The 26,749-nt window shown below is 41.4% G+C and overlaps 3 protein-coding genes across 3 annotated transcripts in view; 2 read left to right on the top strand and 1 right to left on the bottom strand.

The window, feature by feature from the left end:
* The first annotated feature begins 497 nt into the window (after positions 1–497).
* Positions 498–1,475, top strand: LOC108233234 (leptin-B). Its single transcript, XM_017411529.3, has 2 exons — positions 498–677; positions 768–1,475. The coding sequence occupies exons 1-2, from the start codon at positions 525–527 to the stop codon at positions 1,086–1,088; spliced, it is 474 nt and encodes a 157-aa protein (XP_017267018.1). The 5' UTR covers positions 498–524; the 3' UTR covers positions 1,089–1,475.
* Positions 1,476–3,984: 2,509 nt separating this feature from the next.
* Positions 3,985–7,082, bottom strand: LOC108233210. The gene is made up of 3 exons (XM_017411501.3): positions 6,413–7,082; positions 4,950–5,554; positions 3,985–4,434 (listed from the first exon to the last, which is right to left on the bottom strand). The coding sequence occupies exons 1-3, from the start codon at positions 6,436–6,438 to the stop codon at positions 4,100–4,102; spliced, it is 966 nt and encodes a 321-aa protein (XP_017266990.3). The 5' UTR covers positions 6,439–7,082; the 3' UTR covers positions 3,985–4,099.
* A 5,996-nt stretch (positions 7,083–13,078) lies between these two features.
* LOC108233258 (proline rich transmembrane protein 4) overlaps positions 13,079–26,749 on the top strand; it is a 21,572-nt gene continuing 7,901 nt past the window's right edge. The window contains exons 1-3 of the mRNA XM_017411591.3: positions 13,079–13,184; positions 20,694–21,729; positions 26,350–26,472. Coding sequence (XP_017267080.1) covers positions 20,784–21,729; positions 26,350–26,472 — 1,069 coding nt within the window. The 5' untranslated portion in view covers positions 13,079–13,184; positions 20,694–20,783. The remainder of the gene's footprint in view (positions 13,185–20,693; positions 21,730–26,349; positions 26,473–26,749) is intronic.

Genomic DNA, 26,749 nt, shown 5'->3' with positions numbered 1-26,749 from the left:
CTTTTCCTTTTTGCACCCCATCAGATGCTTTTGCTGGTCTACATGGATAAGAAAGGGGTTTGAATTGTGTGATTCAGCTCGAGATAATGCAGATCTGCGCAATTTCCAGTAAGTTGCGCCCTCATAAGGAAACACGACCAAAAGTACCAGATGAGTGGGAGTTCCAAATAACTGAGTCAGTGAGATCTGTTCGGGTTCAGGACAAATTTCCAAAGTAGTCGGTCGGGGTCAGACTCAGGTTTAACGACGAGCGTGGGTGGGTAGGTGGACGGGAGGAGGGCTATAGGTCGGGCCAAGATTTGGGCTGGGGATAAAGTATTTAAATGAGACCTGTGAGAAGGCCTGTGCCTTCTCTCTTTGATTCACTGTAACCGGAGCGCAGCCACAGTGAAAATAGAAAGGTAGGGGATACGGCAAGAAAAGTAATTTAGGTCGTGTACCAAGATATTGATCCAAAATGTGTGGTTTTGTAATAATACAGAGTGTTGTGTCTCAGTGTGTAATTTTGTACTTTCTTTTTTAGGATGTGCATCCCTTTGCGACTTCTATACGTCTTTCTTATGGCATCTCATGATTGCACGAGTCTTCCTACAAAGGGTGAATGCATCAGAAATAACATACACGGCATACTAGACATTGCCCAGATAACTCTTGTCCACATTAAACTAAAGACAAAGGTATACGCCGTGTTCATCGTAACAGCTTTTTTTGTTTGTTTGCTTGCTTTTGAGTTTAATTCCTGCTCCTCTTCCTCCTCTTCCTCTCAGTGGCAGGTGCTTTCCCAGGTAGAAGCAACCTCTGCGCCCGTCAGCGGACTGACAGGCATCAGTAACGACCTGGGACAATTGGACAACGAGCTGCAGAGCCTGTCCACCGATCTCCTGAGCCAGATCCAAGCCGACGTCTCCAGCCTGGACGGACGGGTGCGCTCGCTCGCCCTAATGATGGACTGCCCCGTCCCGGACAAGCCCAGCGCTCGGGCCGGAGAGCAGCGGTTTCCGGACAGCCAGCATTACGTGACGCTGGCCAAGGTGCAGCACTACCTGGAGAGCCTCCGCCTGAACAGGGACAAACTGACGGTCTGCTGACACGGGCCGCCTATATGCAGCACCTTCAGTGTCTTACAAAATAAGACTTTGTAAATATTTTCCTATGAATGTTTAATTATGTTTGTCATATTTTTTTACATTTCAGTAATGTAAGGGTTTTAGATGCTGTTTTAACTGTTTTTAACGACTAAAACGTGGAATTAAAAGTGAAGTAATGAAGTGACAGGAGGTTCCAGAAGTATTGTGTTTTGACCATTTCTCAATACGCAATTACGCAATAAAAGGCTCTTTCTCCTCTTTTGTCTTTATGTTTTAATGTGTATGCTTTTTGTTTTTGACAAAGCACATCAAAATTAAAGAATTGTGCTGAATCTGAAACATCCTGGCGTCATTTAAATTTATTTCTGCATGTTAAATCCTGTCCCAATTTGGCATGCTGTGTAAAATGTAAAAACCTAATTTTTAGGGGGATTTGCTAATCTTAGAAACTCAAGTTTTATTCACAATGGAACATCGCAAACATGTCAAATCTTTAAACTAAGATTATGGACAAATTTATCTGAAGAGAAAAAGGACAGGGCCATGTTTCCTACTGTGAAGCGTCAACATTTTCTGGATGTTGTTCTAAAACCTGTGTACACTTTTCTGCATGGACGGGGCCTTTCCAGATGTGCAAGCTGCTCATGCCAGAAGGATGAATGCACCCCCATACCATCAGAGAGGCAGGCGTTTGAACTGTGTGCTGACGACAGGCTGGATGATCCCTCTCCTCTTTATTAGGGAGGACGTGGCATCAGTGGTTTTCCAAAAAGGATTTCCAATTTTGATTCGCCGGCGTTTCTGGATGGTGTTCACATACAGATTCTTTTTTGCCAGATAGAGCTTTAATCAGCATTTATAGATGACACGGTGAACTGTGATTTGCGGAAGTGTTCCTGAGTCCATGTAGTGACGGTCAGACCAGAGCCAGCCCTGGTTTTAATGCTCCCATGGCCATCGGGTCCCTGAAGTGAGAAGGGGGGGTTAAAGCAGTGTCACCTGAGGGCCCGATACTGACTTTTGGCTTTGTCCTTTGATCACAAAATCTTGAAATCTTTTGGAGAGCTTGTGAACTGTAAAAGATGGGATATTCGAAGCCTTCCAATTTTCCATTGAGGAACATTATGAAATTATTTCACTATTTTTAGATGTAGTTTTTTTCAGACTGGTGAACCCCTGCCCATGTTTACTTCTGAGAGATACAGCCTCTAAAAAAAAAAAAAAAAAAGAGTTATTTTTATATCCCGACTTCTTCCTAACCTGTTGCCAGTTAACCTAATTAATTGCTAAATGCTTCTCCAGTTAGTACCACTTACTTTTACAGGCTTTTGTTACCCCTGGCCCCACATTTTTGTGATGTGTTGCTGTCATAAAATTAAAAATTTCCTTAAAAAAAAAGATTTGTTCAACTTCCTAGATATTTGATGTATTTACTATGTTCCACTGTGTATAAAATATAGGTTTATGAGATCTGCAAGTTACTGCATTGTTTTGGGTTTTGGGGGGGGGGGGTTCCATTTTTTGTTTGAAACAACGGCCTTTTTCAAGACCTTTTTTCAGAACTGGGGTTGTAGAACCACCTGGGTTCTTCAACACACTCTGTGTTGTTCCTTGGTTTTTGTTCAGTAGCACGAATGTCTCATCTATGACAGTCGTTGTCTTTCGCTCCCTGTCTTTCACCACTATGCCTGTCTCGGACTTGAAGTTAGCATTTTTTGCTTCTCAGACACTTTCTGTGGTGGGTTTCAATGGCTCTTTGGGAGCTATAAGTGATTTGACTCCTGTATTTTCCATCATTTAATGCATATGGATTAGAGAAGCTCCGTGGCATCATCACATTACCAGTATCAGCTATAGTAAGCTGATGTTATTGGAGAAAATAGCTAATATTTTTAACTTACAGTTAAGCTATTGGTATGCTTAAAGATTAAAAAAGAAGACTTTATAGAATGTCTACATCTGTAAGTGGGGCATCCCGATCAGAGTAACCATAATCATGTTCATCTCTTTAAAGAAGATACCTGATGCTCTCCAGATGTGTACAGAACTGACACTCATATCTGTAATAGCAAAAACCCAATACTGGACATTACTGATGCAAATAAATACTTTTTTATTTTCTTGTTGCTCCCTTTTAAAAGTGCAATGGTTTGATGGCAGAAAGACCTATATTAACCCATTCAAGAAATATGAACAATTAATTTATAGTTAAATAAATTACATGTCTAGCATTCTATGAAGGAATGCATATCAGAGATTTAGACAAATATCTTCTTATGTTAAGAAATGACAAAGTTGCAATGTTTTGGTCACACCGTGACAATAACATTATAGGATATTTTATTCCATAATGCGATCTGTTTGCACTCAGAGTATGTGTTGTGAATCACTCTCAGCTGATACCACATCAAGTTTTAGCTTGTTATCTGTAAAACTGACTGTTTACTTGCAACAAAGTCAATCCAATAAACTTTTACCGGGTGGATCTTCAGCTTCCAGGCACCACCCTCTGTCTCTCCTCCCAACATAGCTTTTTATCTCCATTTCCTGTTTGCACTGACTGATGGTACTATTAGATCCAAAAACCTCACAACTGTGTCTGTATCTTATCAAAAATATAGATATTCTTGATCTATTACACTTTAGCTGCTCTGTATCCAACACCTTCTACGATAACTGTTACAGAAATAAATATACATGCGATAAAATTTAAAACTACAATTAAATTAACCTTAGAGTTTCAAACTTCTGTTTCTCATATTGTGTAGAAAACAGACCTTTTCTAAGAATCACGGTGTATGATTATTTTGCTAAACAAACATTAAGTGTTGCATTGACTTTTTAAATTATTTCAAATATGACTTTGATTAAAATCAAATCAGTGAAGCAGATGGGGGAAAAGCATTTGTTTCATTATTTTACACAAGCAATAGGATGAAATCATCAAAGGTCTTAGTTCATGTCTTAAAAACATTCCTAACAGTTTACATAGTAAAGTTAGGAGAGGAAGTTCAAACTGAGTTCAAAAAGTGTTGCAACGTTGAAACATACTCTTCTGGGTGGCATCGCAGGTGGGCGGCATGAGTGGACTCCTTCCACTTCCTGCTGTCGACCGTTACGCCCCTCCGCCTCCAGAAATCAATCAGTTTCTCCAGGGCGGCCGGGTTGCACATTGCGTCATTTTCACTGAAGAAGAAGAGTGCTGGGGAGGTGACGGGGCTGTTGTAGAAAACCTGGATGCTCTTCTCGTACAGGTCTGCAGTGTGGGCTCTGAAGAGCCAGAAGTAGAGCATGGCAATATTTCTGACAAGGCCCTCTAACCGAGGCATCAGAGTCTTTCCGAGCCCTGAATCACACAAAAAAAAGAATTTTATTAAATATTCAGGAGGCTTAATATTTTATAAATATTATTGCACTTACAGGATTCCAACAAGTTAAACAGTTTGAAGCAGGACAAGCTATCAAACATCAGTTACCAAAATGCAGCTTCAGTTAGCATGTAATAATACATTTAGATAACCTTTTTGTCAAAGTGACCAAACATGTTTGTTTGTCATTAATGAAGCTGCAACAAGACTTTGAATATGTTTTTAGGTTTTAAAATACAGGAACCTGGAAAGAAGGAGCATTTATGGTTTATTGTATGTAATTCTGTCAAACAATAGTGATCAGCTGGATGGTGTACATCCTTGAGCCGTGAGACTAAATTGGCATTAAGGAATATATTTAAATGACACCCGTGTAAATGTAAAACCGTGAAAGTGAGGAAGTGGGTCACCGGCTGATAAATTCGTCACTGATCTGTCCGGCACAGATGTAACCTGAGCTGCAGTGCAGCTGTGGCGGATCGCTCTCACTCACCTGTTGCCATGTGCTCCAGTGTGCCGACCACCAGGCTGTCATAGACGTGTCCTATCACCCTTTGCGTCACATCAGCATACTGTTTTGGCTCTTGAGCGATGTGGCTGACCACCTGGGTGAACGTGTAGCCCCCGATGGAGGAAGTGTGCACCAGCACGGCCCTGCCAGAGAACGGAGGCTCCTTCAAAATGTTCAAAACCTCCAAGCCGTAGCTGAGCCCCCAACGAGGCCACAGGAAGTGCATCACTCTGCTCTGGACCAGGAGGACGTCCATGCCACGGTCGAGGTACAGGTCCCTGTATTTGGCCACGGCTGCTGGCTGGGCGCCGAGCCAGCAGAAGAAAACGAGGAGGGGACGGGAAGCGGAGGCAGTGTGTGAAGGTGCACCCAAGAGCAATGGGGAATCAGTACAGTCTGCAGCAGAGGGGTCACTGAGAGGCAAAGCTGCGATGGAGCAACGAGATGTGGGAGTCTGAGAGTCTTTGGCCTGGAAGTCTGCCGCTGTGACTGGAGCGTAATAATAAATAATGCTATTGCAGATTCTTTTGGCTACAAATCCCTCTGTGGCAACTTTTTCAGACTTAGTTGCATCAGTCTGGAATAAACTAGAACAAAAGATAAATCAGAACCAATCCTCTTTACACACAACACCTACTTAGTAGTAGTAGAGTGCATGTGCACTTTTTTAAATACATTTCAAATTCAATATCTAATCTAATATTTTGAGTATCAGTTCAAAAGACAAAAATTGGGATGGCAGATGAGATTATGTGTAGGTAACTTCTGTGGGCGTCGGCACAGCCAGATGATGTGGATTTAAACAAAAGATCTGCTTATTTCACCGTGAAATGTTAAAATAGGAAATACAAATAGAAACCTGTTGGTTCAGTTCCATATTTAAGCCCTGCTCATACTCACTTTAAAGTCAGTCAAATTCTATTTGTTTCAAGGAGTTTTTATTATTTATGTGGCTGATAAACTGATTCACCTCACCTAAACGTCTTTTTCAATAGTATATGGATTTCCTCAAGTGTAACCATATAAATTTCACACTTATTTTACGTCTTAATTATATTACAGTGATATATACACACACACACACACATACATATATATATATGTGTGTGTGTGTGTGTGTGTGTGTGTGTACTAGTATTCTTCACGGAGCTACATTAGGCTAACTTACTATGCTCGCATAGCTAGCTAGATATGCTACTGTACATCCTTGAATTATCTTCCGTGAAAATTATACTTCAGATATGGGAGGGGAAACGGACTGTCTAGACTTTAAAATACCACCCTTTAAAAATAAATAAATAAATAAATACAGGTTGCCAGTTCAGCTAGAGGAGGTGAACTGGAATTCATTTGAATGGATTCCTACGTAACGGAAGGACACAACACATCATATTTTATTACTTTTTAACCACAACAAAGCAGCGTTTCGTGTCATGTCGTGTTACCTAATGGAGAGCGGCAGGTTTCCCATGCTGACGGGCTGCAGAGTGCACTTGTCCTCCTGGCTGTCTGGTTATTAACTTCGGACGTGGTCGCTGAAATCAGACGGCGGCGATGCATTGACAGCCCTGATGCGATGAATCATCGCGAGTCGCCGCCCCTGCTCCTGCGGGTGCACCGCCCCCTTTAACTCCCGCAGTCCCTCCGTGAACGCGCACACTCTCCTCCTCCTGCGACGCTCGCTCCCGTCGCGCATACGCAAACAGCAACAAAAGGTGGCCAGAAGGTGAAAGCAGCAGTTATAAACCACATGCATTAATATTAAACGACTGACCACGATACAGTGTTCAGTAACGCTTGTTAATTGAGTACTGACAGGTCAAAGGCTTGTGGCGTTAATAATAAAAAGGTCACGCTGACCGCTCATGTATCTGAAACTTAAGGTCACATTGCACTACTTTCCTTCTGACCTACTAACCAAGCACCTGCAATACCTCTTTATTGCCACAAGATGGAGCCAGTCTACTGTTGTGAACTTTCCTGAACACAGGAAGTTTACAATGAAGTGTCTTTTTGATCCTTAATATTTCTGAATGATCTGATCTTTCAGACTATAATGATATTAAAACTTAAGTAGAAGTGTCTAATTTAAATAGGCACGTTTTCACCTTAAAAATGGCTATAACTCAATCAATTTTTTTAGATATTAACCTGGAATTTGGATTGTGCAAGGTCTTTGTTTGAAATACTGCCATTACTTATTTGGAGTCATCTCTGTTTGTCTGTTAGCAAAATATCACATGAAACACTGAATGAATTTTAATAAAACTTTCAGGAAACAATCATTGGTTGTTCTTCTAAAACTGATTAACTTTTAGAGTCAACCACATTTCAGATGCTCGCTACAGCCCGCTGATTTTAGAAAACACAAAAATGGCTATAATTTAGTCTATTTTACAAACGCTAAGCTAAAATTTGGTGTGGTTGTAGCTAAGAAATATTCCCAACACATACTCCAAAGGCGACTCATTGTACAATATCTATGCTTAAAACTTTAGCATTAACTGATGGAGTCAACCTTGTTTGTCTGTTAGTGTAGCTGAGTTAATTTTATTTATTTATTTACTTACATTGTTTTAATGAACCTTCTCAAAACACCTTTTTGTTTAATTTACATGTCTGGTATCGCTTTTGTATTATAGTAGGACTATTTCTGTTCATACTGCTTTTCATTTTTGGTTTCTGATATTATTTTGGGAGGATGGTATTTGGTGTTGCACGGGGCGGAGCTCTGGAACGCGGCTGCAGCAGTCAGGCAGAGGCTGCCTAACTGAGCTGCTGGGATTTGACTGTGACTGAGTGCGCCTCGTGGTTAAGTGTGTCCCACACTCTGTTTTGTAGGAATAAACCGTCGCAGAGCCTGAGTCCAGTGTGTTCCTGTTTTACAACTGTTACATTAGCAAAATATTTAATTAACTACTGGGTGGTTTTTATTGAAGCTTTTACAAAGTATCCATTGGATGAACATCCACAATTGATTACTTTGAGGAGTCAGTCCAATCAAGATGGATGTCACAGCTAAGTGACATTAGCCTACAAGAAAAATGGCTATAACTCAGTCAATATGTCAGATATTGACTTAAGATTTGGTGTGGTAGTATCTGAGAGTCATTCACAATGCATACTCTGTCGTCTCTTGATCTTGCGCACAATGCTTTAAAGGTTTGACCAAAACGGCAACAACTCATTTCTCAACGTCTTCATTCTGGCATGAAAGGTGGCGGGTGACGTGCGTTCCTTCAAGGAATTCTACACCTTTAGTCAGCAGATATCAGAAAACACAGTCGAGCCATCCTGATGTCGCGATAAAACCTCAGAATTTCTTGCAGCGTGCTGAAACAGGAGCTCAAAAGTCCTAAAACTGTTTCTATCTATCACTCACCCAGAAACGTTTTACCCAGTTCTGACACAAATTTAATTTCATCATAAGCTCCATCTAAATGCTGCATCTCACCTAATTTTACAATGTTGTTCTCATCTACAATGCTCTCCAAACCCAGCTCGTGTTTCTCCTTGTTACGAAGTGAATAAATCATCTTAATGGTTATTTATTTCTCAGATAACATATTGAGCTTTTATTGGATTTTCCCCTGTTTCTTAAGCACATTCTTTAAAATGTCGCCCATTTGTTGTAGATGCAATATTTGAAGACCACTACCTTCTTTTTTGTCTTCCACATTTCTAGTTTCTTCATAGGTTTTCGAGATAAACAGCAGGCCACCTTGAGAGGACTCGAAACAGACAATAACGTAAACTCTGACAGGTCAAATTTTTAAAAAAGCACATGTTTAAAATGGATCTGACAAAAAGCTCATTGTATTAGACTAGATCACAGCACCTTGAAGTGCTCAATGGTGAGCTAATAGGTTTAAGTTTGTTGGCACTTTATAAATTTTACACAAAATTCCCCTTTTTTTAATTTGGGGTGGGGAAAATTGGAAACACGACCTCATATTAAGCAGAGTGACTTTGTCTGGTTAAGTTTAATTTCGCTTTTTAAACATGTCTTTGGGCTACAGAAAAAGTCAACATTGTTTTGTTTAGTTTTTTTTTTTTTTCTTGGCTCAGCATGATCACTTTCAGGCTCAGTCAGCCAGAAAAATGTTTAACTCCCACAATAACATAACCCTCATCCTGCAGAGGCCATGTTTCTCATCGCCCTCAACACCAACTGGACCCTCTCCAGTCTCTGCCCTCGCACTCAATGCTTATTCCCATTTTACACCACCCTCTTGAGCGGACCCCTCCCCTACGTCTCTGCTGATTTTCCATACATCGCCCTCCTCAAAAGTCCTCATCTAAATAAAAGGGGCTGCAACGACCACCTCCCTGTTGCTGGCACATAACCCTGTGGCCTTTCCTTTCTGCTTTGTTCCTCCATGGCCTCTATTGTCCGAGCAAAGAGAGAAAGTTGGGAGGGAGGGGACTGCAGAAAGGGAAAAAAACGAGAGAAGTGGAGGGGAAACTGTGCCCTCTGTTCTGTTCTGTTGGCAGGAGGGGTCCACCCACATCAGGGTGTGGAAATTCCACCGCAGCTTCCTGCTTTTTCCATTCGCCCAGTCGCCTCGGTCATACTTTCGCCCCGGCATCACGTGCCCTCGTGTGTACAATAAAAATAGCAGCAAACTGCATCTGAGGCAGGATTGACCGAATTTTGATTCTGCCATTTAAAGTTTAGTGTTAGAGGCGGAGGGAATAAAACCAGAGTCAACTGCAGGAACTGGTGAAGTCAGCGTTGTTTGTGGTTTTTAATTTGAGCTAACTTTTAATTTTAAATGTAGCTAACTTTAGCTTTTAGCTGCTGTTCTGCTAATTTTAGCTTCTAGGTATTGTTTTTATCATTTTAGCTTATAGCTATGGATCTACTCATTTTAGCTTTTAGCTTCTAATGTGCTAATTTTAGCTTTCATCTATGGTTTTGAAAATTGTAGCTTTTAACTCCTGTTGTGCTTACTTTAGATTTTAGCTACAGTTTTGCTCATTTTTGCTTAACGTAGCGTTGAGTTACTGTTTTGCTAATTTTACCTGTGTTAGCTTGTTAACTGTGATAATTCAGTTTCAGCTTCTGAAACAAATTCCAGCCCTCAGCATTCACACTGCATGTTCACAGAAAATGCAAAATTGTCTAGTTGATATTAAAGACGTTCTTAACTTATTTTCTTATTCGTTTAACAAGGAAAAGAGAAGGAAAAAATCATAAATTGTCTAAAATTGCAGGCCCAAACCAGCTGAGTTTAAGATGACAGCGTCTCCTGGTGAACAGCTTTAGTTTGCAGAGTGTGACGAGCGTCAGCACCGCAGGTCCCAAAGCTTTCTTCCTTCGTAAGTTGATGTCCTCGTGTCGGCCTGTACCGGATGTGGTCACACTTTGCCCAGTTCCAGCTATTTTACCACACGGAGTCCAACATCTTTAAACATTATTCTGATTCATATTTTCCAAACCCAAGGAAACGGTGTTGAGCCTGGCACCGAAGGAAGCATGTCCAGCTCCAGTTTTCCATCTTCAGCTTTCTTCAGTCCTGCTCTCTTGCCCAGCTTCTTCCCTCTGTTTGCAGGCTGACATTTGCATTCATAACATGGTTAAAAGCTTTCACAGCAACTGTGTGGCACCTGTCCTCTGGGTGAGGAGGTTTTATCCCATTTATCTTCCTTTATTGGTTTGGAAACCGTCTGAGATTCCCAGTGGGACGTTGGCGCATTAAACGCACTCATTGATTGCAGAGAACAGTCAACGCTTCAGCGAACACAAAAACAAGGACAAAATGCTATTTTAAGCCCTTAAGTTTTTTTGATGATCTGCAAAATTATACAAAACGTGTTACCTGTTACAGATCTGTCATATCCCAGCCCGTTTTAGTGAAACATCATTTGCAGATCGTTACAAAAATTAACACATGTATTTACCACACATCAGAGAGACACGAATGTGTAAAAAGCATAATTTTTTAATAACGCGAGTTCAGTTAAAACAGCCCAGCCAGGGTTTGTGTACATGAGAGAGCCAAAAAATACTACTGTGAGTGCCCATTGTTTTCTGTTTTCTTGGGTTTTTTTTAGAGAAAGAAACTTTCTTTGACCTCGACAATTAACCATTGTCCGGCTCTTTCCGTCAGCTGAGGCCAGACAGTCGCGCAACACCCTGAATATTGTCCTAAAGACGCCAGCATAACTCTGCACGGCACAAGCACACGGGGAAGTTTACCGCCATTAGAGATGCCGCAGAAATATGAGCGACAGTGCATCCCTGTCTACAGAGAAATAACCAAAAATGGAAGAGGATCTGTTCAGTTCAACTTTGATGACTCAAAGGAGAAGCAAAGCGACAAAACAGTAAAGAAAGTGTAAATAAATGATCATTTAGAGCAGCTAAAACTGTTCACAGGGGTTTATTTGCAAATCAAATAGCAGATGGATGACAGAAAAATTGGCAGAAACTCAATACTGATAAATCATGGGCAGAGGAGCGAGCGAGCACTAAGCAATGAAAACCAAGCAGCGTATATACTCAGAGGAGTTATTAGGAGAGTGGAAACAGGTAATGAGTAACAGGGAATAAGGAAGTCATCTATAGACAAGAAATGGGTAAATGAGTATATCATGGGTAATGGGAGGTAAATAAAGCCAAACTCAGGCAACAAATACCAGAAAACAAGAAGAAAAGTGGAAAAACGTCAAAAATAAATTAAGAACATGAAGTTGCTGATTAATCTGCATAGTGATAGGTTTATTCAAGGGAAAAAATTCCAAACAATTACCTCAAAATTACAAGTTTTTACAGTCTTTTCTTGTTTTTTTTTTTAAAATTGTACCCATATTTGATTTTAGACTCAATTATCTGATACAGCCAGACACCTTTACAAGTGTAAGTGCTCACATTCTTATTTCACGGGAGAGGGGGCAAAATAAGAAGGTGTTAAGAATAGAAAGGAGAGTCAAGGTGAAAACCGTCATCTTCCGTGAGCCGGTGGGACTGAGGCCAGCCACAGAGTTGGGGGGGGGCTTCATCACAGACGGGACCACTCAGGAAATTATGTTTCCTCGCTGATTGTTTCTATATTTGACATTCCTGGGGATCATTTAGGCAAAGATCTGAAGCATGTTTGATGAAAGTTATTGGCCAGCTGTGACAGCCTTTCACTGTGCACTTTAACTGTAATCAGAGATCAGTCTGACACGCTGAGTGCCAAAACAATGCTGCAAACTGGGCTAAAGGTGAGATACTTCTGACATTGTGTAAAATTATTTGGTAAATGGATGTGGTGTTGATAACTTATTGGACAGACAGGAGCCAATGAGAATGGCACATACAGCATAACCTAACCCCCTAACTCTTATGTTTATCATCACCCGCCACAGAAGGTGAAAGAGTAATTTATTTTGGATTCAAGATGGCCACCACAATCAACCATCCTTAGAAAACACAAAACTGACTCTACTCAGTGAGTTTTACAGATATTGAGCTACTATTTGGTGTGGTGGTAGCAAAGAGTCATTAACAACGCTCATATTTTTTCCCATTTTTTCCTATGAAAATGTAGGAAATTTTGCATTTAGTAGGTTTGACCAAAATGGCTATAACTCTGTCTAACTGTATATTTCCGTGAGGTTGATTTGAAGGGTAATGGAGAACACAGTGTTGCAGCAGACAGCTAGACAGAATGCCAAACTCCACACAAGAAAGCACTTATTTTTTCCTGGCACTTTTGGTCGCTTCAACCTTGATGCACTTAACCCTGCTGGTACCTGATCGGAATATGGTTTTGTGCAGTCCTGGAGAACACATTCTGAACGCAGGCTTCAGACTCAAAAAGTCAACATCAGCATGTTCCACGTTCAGATAAACTCTGTTTGGCAGCCTTCAGCCCGCATACGTGTGCGCATGCATGCAGGGGCTTTGCATTTCATTTTCAGACTGTGCGCTTGCATACTGTGTGTCCGGGCATCCACGCCTGTGGGTTGGTCTTTGGTAATGAACAATTTGCTCAGTGAGGTGTGACCGCAGGCATTGTGACGGCAAACTACTGATGCAGTGGGTGAGAGAGACAGGAGAGAGAGAGAGAGAGAGAGGGAGAGCGAAGCAAGTGGGAGGGAGGGACGCTGGAACTCTATTCCACACGGGCAAAGGCACAGAGGCTCGCAAAAACCTCCCTCGCCTGCAGCGCGCACACACACACACCGCTGGCTGTGGATTCTCCATCTTATTCGGAACATCTGCAGGTAAGCAGCTGACATTTTCTCGTCCACCATCTGCGTCTCTGTGTCCAACTCTGTTTGAGATTTCCAGTCAGCTGGTTTCGGAAAACAGTGGCTTTTATTTCTGCATGCATGTTGATGAGCGCACCGTAGCTGCAACTACACTGCAGGTAACGTGCTATATTTCACCAAAAACACGTAGGGAGGCTGGAGATTAATGCCACTTTTTATTATCAAGAAAAAGATGTAAGGAAACCATTTTAATGACGATTCTATAGGATGACAAGCAATCTATATGTGAGTTAAAAGGGATAAACCTCCCATACAGTGACTCTGACATCTGTATTTCTCACTAATGCCTAGCATTAGTGACATAATTCATCCATAATTGCTTATCTTATTTTAGATCAGGAAATACACATGGGCCAGTTTGTATAGGCTGATGTTTGATTGTCCATTTCCATGTGAGAGCAGCACATTTCTGCAGCAGCTGAATCCAAAAAGGTACTCAAATCCGTGGGATTAACGCGACGTCTTTGGCTTCAGCTGTCACCGTGGTGAAGGCAGCCGGTGGAACGTCTGCGCTTGAGAGCATCCTTTTTTTGAAACGAGCAGGTCCACTGCATCCATTAGAGCCAGGGCTAAGGCGAGCATTAACCCAGGATGTGATACTCGAGATTCGTGTTTCAAGAGGATTTAAAAGAAACTAAATTTAAAACATGGGTAAAAATATGAGGGCAAAAATGGATAAAGTCCACTGCATGTTCTGGGAGAAGTTCTGCGTGTCGTGCGTGAAACTGCGAGATTAGAACAGCGATGAATTAACCTCGTTGGTAAATAGAGTAACTCAGGGTGGTGTGTGTGTGTGTGTGTGGTTGTAAAGCGGGCGGCAGATAAATCACCTGTTGGAGTGCTTCCTTTTTGGAAACACAACAATGGCTTTCGCTATTCTTAGACATGGGAGCAGCTCTCATTATGGTCGATAATGTGCAGGGACTATTGACTGGGGCTGGTTGCATAATTCAATCTGTGGCTCTGCTACAGCTCATGAGTTAATGATGGGGCATCTGGAGTGGAAGATTAAGTTAAAAAAAAAAAAGATAACTAGAACTTAACCAAGACTGTGACTTGTTAAAAGTTAAAACAAATACAATTAAATGCTTTATATATGTCATATTCTTAGTAGAGATATACTGCGAAAGCAAGTAATACTGTTTATTAGATTTTAAGCCATAATTTTAATGGACTTGTCAGCCAAATAACATTTTCTTTCATCAGCACTCATACAATTGTTAGATGCAGCTTTTCCAAATAACAATTTGCAACTTAAGTTTCCACATTATGACAACTATGGAGTTTACTGAGATTAAACACAACAAATGCAACTAAACAGCTTCTAAATTTTTCCTAACTTTTTTCCTTCTCTGAATTATGGTCTGCTGGATAAAGCTTCCATGTATGTCGCCAAGAATCAGCATGCCTAGGGCCCCACCGTCACCAGCCACTCAGCTTGCACTGCATCCAACCTTGACGACTCTACGCAAAGGTGGTGGGCCAACAAAGAGGTGGCGTCTTGTTGTTGTTGTTTTTTTGAGGGGAATTGGCCTGAATGAGCTTCAGGAGGCAAGCCTTGACCACCAGGGTTTCCCCTAATCCAAAGGTATTAAAGGTATCTTCTTCCACGTGGTCCTCCTCCATCATCAAGGCCTTCGAACTGGAAAAAGGTGGAAAGCTCCCGGAGTTCAAGTATTTGGAGGTCTTGTTCGTGAAATAAACCAGGATGGGGCAAACCCGCAAAGCCCTGATCATGTGGCTTTGGATGAGGCCGTTTCTTGACCAGGGTTAGCAGTTTTTATAAGGAGTGCTTACCAAAAAAAGATACGAGCAAAACCAATGTTTACTCAAAATGCGTTGACGTGCGAACTGATGCTCCTGCAGGGAGCACAAAGGTTCATTTTCATGTGCAATACTGATATGGAAAGTTACATCGAATCGATGTTTAAGGTAATGTTTGTTGTCTGTAACAGAGACAAGAGCAAAGCAGACTAAAACCATCTGGGAGAAATTTGGTTGTTTTGTTTTGTTTCCATATTAGGCCAGACTAAAATCATTTGACTGCACAGAAAATCAGAGTGTAATTTTTATAGCTTCATTGTTGTTTTCCACTCTTTCTTTCTTTCTGACAGTTGAAAGACCTGGGCACCTGCTGGCTACATTAATTAGGCCCTTTCTTTACTCTACTTTATGCTAAATACATCCCTGCTGGCCTGGAACTGAACTGAAGCATTTCAATCAAGAAACTGGTAAAAAGCTGCTCGCCGACTCATCGAATGGGGCACTGTGCAATCAAAAACACACGAGACCACGAGGGGGGAAAAAAGCATGTGCGCCCACATGCTCGCACATGCTTACGCATCACCATGGAAATAATGGTGAAAAGTACAGCTTGTAAATATGCACGCCCACTCAGCAGATGCAGTAAAGAAAACAACAACTATCACCCTGAACGGGAGCCATTTTCAGGAAGGTGAATTGCTCCATTATCCTGGACTGTGCCACCGATCCGGAGACTTCGCCGTGTTTACACCGGGTTTGTTAAAAAGTAATGACAGTGGCAGCAGTCAGTTCGTCTCAATTTGCGGCTCCCCGGGGTGCAGAGCCTCTCTATTTCAGTCAATCAGCAGAGACAAACAGCTCTAATTCAGCCACTATGTTTTTATTTCAGCTTCTCCTGTTTTTTTTTTTTTTTTGTTTGTTTTGTTTTGTTTTTTACCACTATCTCTATGTTTATTCTTGCTTTCCAAAAAGCTTTAAAGCTATGCTCACGCTGAGGCGTGCAGAGGCAAAAATCCTCAGATCAACAAAAAAGGAAAATTCCACGGAGAAATAAGCTACAGCAAGGTGAAGGCAGATTAAGATCAAGATGGCTGATAGCGCTGAGAGGAGATTGCAAGCCAGGAGGAGGCTTTTCATGAACGCACGCAGAGATTCGGGCTAACAAACGAACATGAGCATCAAGGAGGCTGCTGCGGAGTTTCGACTCTGATGATGCCACAAGAGAATGTCTCCTTTCTCCTCCACTGTCCTTGTCTTTTGCTCCATCGAGTGTGGCGCGCCAAACCCCTGTGTTTGTCAGGAGCAGTGAAACAAAACGACAGAAAAATGAAAGACGGGCGTTGTAACATCACCACAGACACTTTTTTTTTATGCTCTCGTTCCCTTTGCTCTGCTGCCTGTCAGCCCCCTGCCTTCAGATTTGATGTGGTTAGAGATGGAAAGTACATTAGATTAACGGCGGGAGAGCGTAGCGAACACATAAATTATGTTTAGTTGTTCAAAATTGGAAACTGGAAACCGAGTCGTGACACCTAATTTATCGCGTCTGCATCACAAGGCGTTGCGACATCTTTGTTGTTGCTTCAGTTTTTATTTTTATAAAACGCATCCACTCACCCATTTCAGCTACGTGGGGTTCAGTTCGATGGTGCAACAACAGATCTGTTGTTTATGACAACAGATATCTCTTGTATATTCAAGAAAAACTTTAAACAAAGTCATTAAACAACAAGAACTCGTTAATGACAGTTTGGTAAAAAGAGACTTAATCGGGTATTTGAAGCCAGTCTGCATTTTGTTTGAGTGGTCGGGCTCGATTTAACCATTTAATGCAGAATTTACTGAAGTTTTTACTTTAATCTGTACATTTTCTTTGTACACAAAGTCTCGGAGAAGGAAAATAGCTTGGCTGTTAACCGAACGCAACAGAACTGCTGTTGTTTTGTAGCCAGAAAGAGTTAAAGTTGGATAACCTCCATTGTTTATGTTACCACTCTCTCCACAGTTTTTATGAGACTCTAAAGTGGGACAAAGACAAGAGGGTCTCAGACAACAACACAAAGGTCACTAAGGCACACTCCAAATGTGAAATGGGCCACATGTATACAGCGGTTTTTTTTAAACCTCTATAGGTCCTGCAAAGAGCTGTTTCTCACAGACACACTCACTCATACAGTGCTTTCTATTGTACAGCACTCTTATATTCTCAGTCATGCACTGATAAGAGCGTTGGAGGCAGTAGGGTGGGGGGGCCAGCTTCCCTTAGAATACTTTGGCACGCTGCAGGAGCTGGGGATCCAATCCTTGAGCCTCAGATTGAAAGGTGACCTCTCTATTACTGGGCTCAAGCTGCCCCAGAAAGGGGATGATTATAGATAAGAGAAAATTGCTGTTTTGTGTGTGTGTGTGTGTGTACAGATGTAGCATTGAAAAAAAAAGATCTTTATGGACTATTTATGTGTGTGCATGTGATTCCCTGTTGTGCAGTTTGAAAAAGGGGGGAGAATTTTCCATATTTTCAACTATTAAGCCAACATTTTGGGCTAAAAGGTTTCCAACAAACCGCCTTAAAGGGATAGGCCAGTCAATTTTGAAGTGATGTTCTGTTAAATTGCTGTCAGTAGTTAGTACTTTATCAGCCGCAACGCCAGCATGGAGTATGGGGAAAGAGGCAAAAGTCTTCATCCAGGCTAGGCTAATGGCTAGCCAAATGAGGGCTTGTATTTTACTGTTTATCGGTTTTAAAAACAATTAATTTTTAAAAGAGACATGCTGGTGTGAAAGAACACTACATTGAGTAATAGTAAAGTGACACTTTAGCATGACAGTTTGTTTAGTTTGTCACTGTTTACTCACTGTATTTTGTAAAAACGTATGTTTTGCCTAAAGGTCCTCATCAGTTTTATGAAAATACTCAAGTATCACAGCTCCCATTTCACGTTTTTTGTCACTTTCTTACTTCTAGAAATGTCTAGAAATCATATCCAGCTGCTGTTTGCCAACAAATTTGGCTTATAAAAGGATGGGAATCTAATTTTATTGTCAACACATATTTGGTTGATGCCAGTCTTAAGAGAAAGAGCAACTTTTCATTGTTGCCAAAGATATAATCCAAAAATAACATAACCCAAACCTCAAATGAGTGTTAATGTAGCTTTGTAATCTTGGAATTCAATTAGAATTTATCCCTCACCAACAAATAAAAGAGGTCGTTGTGTAGTTTTTATTTGACACGAGCTTACTTTAACCACATGAAAGAGTTGCTGCAATGAAATGTGAGAACGTTAGGCAAAATAAATTATACATGGTCTCTGCTGATCAAATCATAAATATTTTAAGCTTCCAATCAACAAAAGAGCAATAAGGGAGGAATGATAACTCACTTCAAGACATGAGTCTGTTTTGCATTTGAGTTTATTGCTGTTTGAAACTGTTGATGACATCTCTTGAAGGAACCAGGAAGAGTCCGTGCGTGGGTGTTTACACCTACAGAACAGTGCATGTGGGCAACAAAAGCACACTCTGTGCTAACATGCAGAGTCAGGTCCCAATTCATCTGCAATCCTATCTCTGCACGCATGAACTGCATGCAGGTTGGTCACTGCGGGCTCCAGCAAACAGGTTCCTATAAATAAAGCCCTCACTTCCTTGGAAACCGATTTTCATGCCGCTCAGTCAAAGTGCTAAAACTGGGGAGTGTGTGGGAAGCTCTGTGTTTAACCCCATGTGAGTCAGACCTAAAATGAATGTGACTTCCCAGCCAGGCTGGCCTCATCCCTCGAGGCTCGAACACAAGGGGAGATGGCTGGTCAAACCCCTACCTCTCTGATTAGTTTGATTCTGTGGCCCATTGGTTTGGTTTATGAGCTTGTGAAAGGAAACAGTAACAACAGAGCAAAAATTGAAGGCCTAGCATTTCTTGACAGAATGCATATCGTCAGCCACCTTTCATGCCAGACTTTTAAACTAAGAGTATCTTATGTTGAGTTACAGCCACTTTTGTCAAAACTTGTAATTGACGTTGTGCGCAATCTCATGTGATTTTATGACATTTTTTCAAGATGTATTAGCACTCAGAGTATCTGTTGAGGATAACTCTAAGCTAGTACCCTGTCAAATTGTAGCCTAATACATGTAAACCTGACTGAGTTATAGACATTTTTGTGTTTTTAAGGTACATTAGCTGTGCCGACCATCTTGAATTGAGCTGACTCCAAATCTTAAGTCAGTTGTAGATGTACACCCAATGATTAGTTTCTGGGAGTTCTATTAAAATCCGTTCAGTGGTTCGTGAGATATTTTGCTAACAGACAGAGACAGCTGACTCTAATAGTTTATAACAAAGTTTGAAAAACAGATCATGTGCGCTCAGTTAGTGCTCCTAGTACGTGTTGGGAATGACTTTCAGCAACTGCCATAACAGCTTTTAGCTCAATATCTATAAAACTGACTGAGTTCGAGCCATTTTATGCACTGTAAACAACACAGACTGGAAGCTGATAGTGAAGCGGAAGCATTTAGAACGAGAGTAAGAACAAAACAGAGAGACGCAGGCGAGAGCTTCAATCTTATAGCAGCTTTCGGTGAATATTAATGTTTTTTTTTCTTTTTCACTCCCACACACCAATATCTTTCTCCGTCTTCCTTAAAGAACAAATAAATCTGAGACTTAAGGAGACCAAATCCAAAGCAGGGGTTATTTAGGGGGGTGTTAGGAACAACGAAAGCACACAGGTTGTTGTTCTCGCAGGGGAAATTCCTCTGGTGCTCCAGTCTTTTCACTGAGGCAACAGGCTTCTGACTTTGAACCATTACAAAAGAATAGGAGGTCCCCCTATTCTTAGGATGGAAATCCAGCCTTCCATTCTTTACTGACCTCCCCCAAACCCAACTCTCAGACATCATTTCTCGACCACTCCTTGTTGGAGATACTACATAAGGATGGAAGCACTTTCATTGTTTGATGACATAGTATGTATGACATGGAACCTATTGTATTTAAGCTCTTGTTATCAGTGGTTGGCGATGGTCTAAATCCTTGTGTCTCTATTAGCGTGTGCATGTGTTTGTCTGTAGTGTTCGCAAAATATCTCATGAACCAGAGGATGGGTTTTAATGAAATTCTCAGAAAGTAGTCAAAAAGTGTGCATCAACAACTTATCTTTTAGAGTAAACCTGAATCAAGATGGTTGCCACAGCTAATCAACCTGAACAAACACAAAAATGGCTATAACTCAGTCAGTTCTACAAATATTAAGCTAAAACTTGGTGTCGTTGTAGGTGAGAGACATTCCCAACGCATAGTCCAAGTGCTAACAAATTGCACAAGATCTTGCAATATCATATGCAATCGCATATAATGTTATTATGGGCTAAAACCCCTTCATTTTTCCAGATAAGGTTATTTCAGTTTAGAACTCTGACATGAAAGGAATGCCAGGTCTTTAAGTGTGACAGGTGGTTGGTGACTTCAGCTTGTTTGTAGCCTGCTTACTTCAGAAGTTTCTTTTTAGAGTGTCATAGTTTCCACACTTCTCAGATCACTTTCTGAGAAACCAACGCTCTGAGCCTTCCAAAAGGTGTTTCTTAAAAAAAAAGCAAAATGAAAAGATCTATAAAGAAAATCCAAATGTAGCTGTCCACCATGAGTGGAAGAAAAGTGTGTCACCGAGTGTCCTGTGTGTTCTTGTCTTCTAGGCCATTCTGCAGAGAAGCCAGCCGTACCCGCCTCAGGGAGCAGGAGAAGAGAGAACAACATGTGACAATCCGTGCTCCACTGTCGGCAGCATGCTTCGCCTCCACCGGACATTAGCTCTCTGCTTCTGGTATTTTTTACTACTTCACAGGTGGGCTCTGGCAGACGAAGAGGCCAGCTGGGGGCCGACAACAACAAACAAAAATCCATCCGAGAAGAAGCCTAGCAATTACTGGTGGACCCCCTCCTTGTCGAACTTTCCCTCCCTCCCCTCGTTTTCATTTCGTATCCCTTTTTACGGAGATTCCGAACACAAAGCAGCTGACTCGATCACAGCTTCCAAAGGGCTGACAGAATCTCAGTCGCCCACCACACTGACTCAGGAGATAAGAACTGAATCACTTCCTACAGCGACACCAGATTTTCCACGCAGCAGCATAGTTCCGAGTGACAATGGTGCTTTTGTTTCTCCCACAATCAGCTTGATCAGAAATACTCTGTTTACCGACGGTTCCACCAGAAGTAACAGTCCGAAACAAGATACAACAGATACCCGCCCACCATGGGGGACCACAACAGTAACAAAACCCAGCGTGGGTTTGCCTACACAGCACCTCACAGAGGAACAAAGTGTTAATCAAGAAGCAGAAGATTTATCCGTGGTTTACTCAACAATACCACCAGAAACTACAGTTCCCACTGCGCTGATATGGGCTTCAGCCCAAACCACAACACTAAACCCTGGAGTGGTGGCGCTGACCAGCACACATGTTCCGAGGCCTGTTACTCATCCTACATTTGTTAGAGGACCAAGAATTTCAACCATTAATGTAGGGCATTTGTCATCAGCGGGCACAATGTCAGAAACCCCCCCCACTCAAAGCCATATGGGCCAGGGCTTCTCTGGAACCACGACTGCGAGTTCCGAAAAACAGCCAGGGACGCTCTCCTCTACCCTCAGGATCGATCAAAACCAGGTTTCAGAATATATAACGAGCACAACTCAGACCCAAAGGGCCAACTCTCCAACTGCAGGAGGTAAGCAAAAATATTCAAATCGATAGAACTGAATTGACTCAATGGCTGTGATCAATCATGTGTTCGATCGACGGCTGTCAACAGGCAGGAGACGGTTTGGCTTTGATCAATGACATTTCTGCCATGGAAAAAGTGGTTAAAGGCCTAAGATTTGCATAAAAAAAAATAGACTCTGTTGAAAGTAAAAGTACAAGTCTCATAATCAGCCATCAAATAATTGCAGAGGTACAGTATGCAAAGAGATGTTTAAGAGTGGGAAAAAGTATCTTAAAAAGGCAATTAAAGATTTCTAACGTGACATGATGTCATTTAGTGAAGTGTAAAGGCTTCAGAGCGTGTGAAGTAATAACTACCAGCTACAAAACAGCTCGTAGAAATAGAAGCATAACAACATTTATTAAATTTCCAGTGCACACATCAAGAACAAAGCATTTGAATTCATTGAGCAATGTGTTGATTTAAAAAGACCCCTCACATGCCGGGTGGTTGTTTATTTATATCATCTAGTCTATAATCCTCATTTTCCATTTCACAATGTCTTCCAGTAATTTGTCCCACCCTATTTAAAAATCTATCCATCCCCTTTAACTGTCCCTTTAAGCGTTTATGATGAGATTCTCAACAGCAAATCCACTTCTCCTGCATGAGTCATTACGTCGGAGCATAGGAGGAAAGACTAGCTGATTGAAATCTAATGAGCACTTGGATGAAAAGGGAAAGCTAAGGAAGAAAAACGGCTAACGGTGGGGTGTGTGCTTCATGGAGTCCCTGATTTGACATTGAGGCAGTTCCACCTTGTCCCTGCCCATCCCCCATGACTAGCCCGCCTGGTGTCTGTAATGAGTTTGCAGGAGGAGTCTGTATCCTCCAAGTACAGACACATTCATCATGTAGAGCCAAAGGTCGGACAAGAAAATCACGAGTTGATTATTCTCCACCAGGGAGCGTTTGGTATGCATCTGACGAAATCATGACGGATGAGTTTCCATTGTCTGTTGTTGCCATCCCACCAAATGTCCATTAATGTCGACTTAAACAATTTTTAAACTATAGCATTGAATGGAATTTTAAGACAATTCTGTCCACTTCACAGCAAGAAGGTTCCTGTTTCCATTTCTGGTGGACCTTTCCTGTTCCTTTGAAGTCCGAGTGAGGGTTTCCTCTCACGGTCCAAAAACATTCTTGCTTGTTTAATTGGGAGCTTTGATTTGGACATAAGAAAAAGTCGGAACTTGAATGGTTGTCTGTTTTTGTGCGATAGGTAACCCACCCAGGGTGTGACCTGTAACCCTAACAGAGGCAGGGAGAGTCTGATTCCACCTGAGACTCTGAACAGGCCAAAATGTAAATAATGAATAATAAAGTTAAAAAATAATACTAATCTGAAGACCGAAACAACAGTTTTGCTTCCTTGAACACTTCAGGACTCACCAATGTTCAAAATCCAAAAGTTTGAAATGAATTTTTTCCAAGTTAGAGGATGGATTGTGAGTCTATGTTTACAGGTAATAAAATATTATAATAACTGGTCTGGTTAATGTTGAAAAACTGTTTTTTTTTTGTCTTATACATCAACGGTATTGGAATGCAATTAATCTAGATTTTGATCTCACTCTCTCTGCTGAATCTGGTGAATGTTTTGTCTGTGCCGGTTGTTGCGTCTGCTCTTGTTTTCAGCTGTGCACCGTGTGGTGGCAAACACAGAGAAACGGGGGGGTTTCAGCTAAAAGGGGGGGGTGGGTTCACGTATCAGTATTCTGGGCGCACACTCAGCAAAACCACCGTGTCTCTCCTGTGGGACCGTCTGCTCGCCATTCGCTGTTTGGGATGGTGAACAGGCTTCTTGACATTTAAACTCCCCCACCCCTTTCCTGTTTGATATCTTTTTACCCCTGTCCAAACACAAACCCCTGTCTCTGATTCGTGGTCATAGATGTGAGCTCCAGCTTCTTTGAAGAATCGAAAAGGTTAAACATGGGGGAGAAACCAGTCGGATTATGAATTAAAATGGGAATGAATGATGTGTTTTGGATTTCCCTGCTCTTAAACTGAACTGAAGTCTTGCAGTTGCTCCTTGCAAAAGGAAACAGGCGAAGAATAATTGGAATATATGAGCATAGCACCCCTTTCACTATCGTAAAATACCCCCATATTAGCTTGCCAGAGTCGCAGAAGTTAAATCACCTCCTACCACAGCTAGTAGACATTTTCTCCACAAAAGCCGAGCGGCTTTTCGTGGATCAGGAGAGCATTTGCCCTTAAGGAAGCTAGCAGGAACAAAAAAAAAAAGCAATGGTTTGAATCTGTGTCAGATCATCTATTTAAGGGGAACCATGAACAAGAAAAGAAGAAAGAAGCAAGAGACTAAGAAAAGAGGGGAAGAAAAATTAATACAGGGAATATAGGTTTTTCTAGAACCATTGCTGTAAATTTTCATTCATCCTACTTATTTTCCCCCTCATTCTTCTGTTTCAGGGCTATTACCATCAAGCCTATATAGTTGATTTAAGAAATAAACCATCAGAGATTGGTCAGTAACAGTCTTATTTACCATGACATAAAAATTCACTTGTGATTTTAGCATGTAACACAAATATTGCATGCCCTGTTATTGAATTCGCACAGATAATGTGCTTAAATGCAAATGGAAAATGCTGTGGGAGGTTAAATATTACTCCTCATGTTAACCTTTCATTCTGAAATGTTTTTAGTATTCAGCCCACAGTTCACAGCCTGATTGAAGCCGAAAACAAGGGTTTTCAGATGGAAACACAGCAGAACAATAAAGATAATTCTGTACCCTGAATTCAGACTGAGAAACAAAAGCATGATGCAATTTGCCACAAGGCAAAAAAAAAATAATCACAATGAGCTGCAGATTTTAAGTTATTATCCACCTAATTATGATCATCTTGCTCCCTTCTTCACAGCTTAATAATACATCTTCAGTGTTTTTTGTAACAAACCCATGCGTGTATTCTTTTCAGAAACTCGCTCGGGCTTAAAAAGATAATGATGTAATAGAGTGCAACATCATCTTTCTGAAGAGCATAATGTGGAGTCCTAAAACACGATGCAATGGATGATAACTATCACAGTGAAAAAAAATAATAAAATAACATAGTTCAGCTCTTTCATTTGAGAAGCATTTCAGACTGAAACCTAAATTTGGTGAGAAGTCTGGACTGAGAACAGACCAGTTCAGCACCCAGACTCATCTACTACGAAGCCATGCTGTTCTCACGGATGTAGTTTGTGGTTTAGAATTTTTTTGCCGATATATGCAAGGCCTTCCCTGAAAGATAAGTTATCTGGATGGGAGCATATGTTGTTCTAAACCTTGTATATACTTTTGTTCAGTGATAGTGCCTTTCCAAATGTGTAAGCTGCTCATGCCATAGGCACTAATGCATCCCCATACCATCAGCGAAGCAGCCTTGTGAACTGCATGCTAACAGGCCGAGTGGTCTTTTTACTTGTTCATGTGGATGATGTGGTTTACAAAAAGAATCTCAATTTTTTGATTCGTCTGCCCACAGAACAGTTTTCCACTTTGCCTGAGTCCATTTTAAATGAGATGTGACCCAGAGAACATGGCAGTGATTCTGGATTGTATTCACGTTTGGCTTCTTCTTTGCCTGATAGACCTTTAAGCGGTATTCGTGGGTGGCTCAGTGAACTGTGTTTACAGACAGTTATTTGTAGAAGTGTTCCTAAGCCCATGTAGTTTTATCCCTATGTCAGAATTAAAATCCATTAGAGCTGATTTTAGCTCAGTGCCGCCTGAGGGCCTGAAGATCACAGGCATCCAGTATTGACTTTCAGTCAGGTCCTTTGAGCTCAGACATGTTTCGTTGATATTATGAACTGTAGATGATGGGATCTTCAAAGTCAATTTTCTGAAATTGGTCCACTTCTTAGACACCGTTTTTTGAACCTCTTCCCATCTTTACTTCTGATTGATTCAGTCTCTTTAAAATGCTCTTTTTATACCCAGTCCTTATACTGACCTGTTGCCAGTTAATCTAAATTGTTTCTTATTATGTATGCCGTTTCTTATTCAAGCCACTTACTTTTACATCCTAACTGGAGTTGTGTTAATGCTTATTGTATTAGTGGTCAGCTCTGAAACATACAAAAAAGGTGGGGATCACATGAATATAATGGTGAGTTTCTTTAGCTATTGCAGTCTTTCTGGGACGCCTGTCTCACTCTTTGTGCACTTTATAGGATGTTTTCTCCTCAACTCCAGTTGCACTAGAAAGGAGTCTGGGTTTGCAGTAAACCAGGATGTGCACACCCATCCACATCCACATAAGGATGTCAATGTAATTAGACCACAGAGGCCCTGTCTTCTGAGCTATGGATGACTGGCTACAACTAAATGGATGACAGGCCCAACTCCGACAGAACTGGGTTAAGACTTATAGTTCTTCCACTTTCTGCCGAGTTCAGTCTCAGATGTGCTCTGAGCAGAGAACAGAGAGGGTTAAACCGTCCCGTGGCGAGACCCGGGTCTGCTGATCAGTTCTACTGAAGATGCAGCCCTTTGTAAATTCCATTTAATTCCCCAGACGTTTCGAGATTACTCAGAGGTGAAACTGTGTCCGTCTTCCCCAGAGCTGCCAGGCGAAGAGGTTACAAAGGAAGATGAAAGTCCTGCAGATGAGGAAGCTGACACAAGTGTGACGGCTGTTTCCACACCACCCGCAAAGCTGCTTACGTCCACGACACAGAGCCCAGGTAAGCAAACATATCAGACTTTCTTTAGAACCCACCTTTATTATCATTGCACGGAGAACAACAAAAATAACTGCAATATTCTTGTTACATAATCTGGTTCGTTCCAGCACCTGTAAGTATGTCAAAAAGACTGGAACAGTTACCCTGCGTCCTTTCCTTGAAGCTACTAATTGCCTCCACTGGGAGAGGAAAACTGCTCATCCAAGCTGTAAATTTAAAGAAAAGATGGGGAATGATGCCCATCCACTGAACAAAAATGCCTCTGTACTGTCCCTCA

The sequence above is a fragment of the Kryptolebias marmoratus genome, linkage group LG18, assembly GCF_001649575.2.
Source record: "Kryptolebias marmoratus isolate JLee-2015 linkage group LG18, ASM164957v2, whole genome shotgun sequence".
Taxonomy (NCBI): Eukaryota; Metazoa; Chordata; class Actinopteri; order Cyprinodontiformes; family Rivulidae; genus Kryptolebias; species Kryptolebias marmoratus.
Note: the sequence above shows the minus strand (reverse complement) of the source record. Positions and strands in the feature narration are given on the sequence as shown.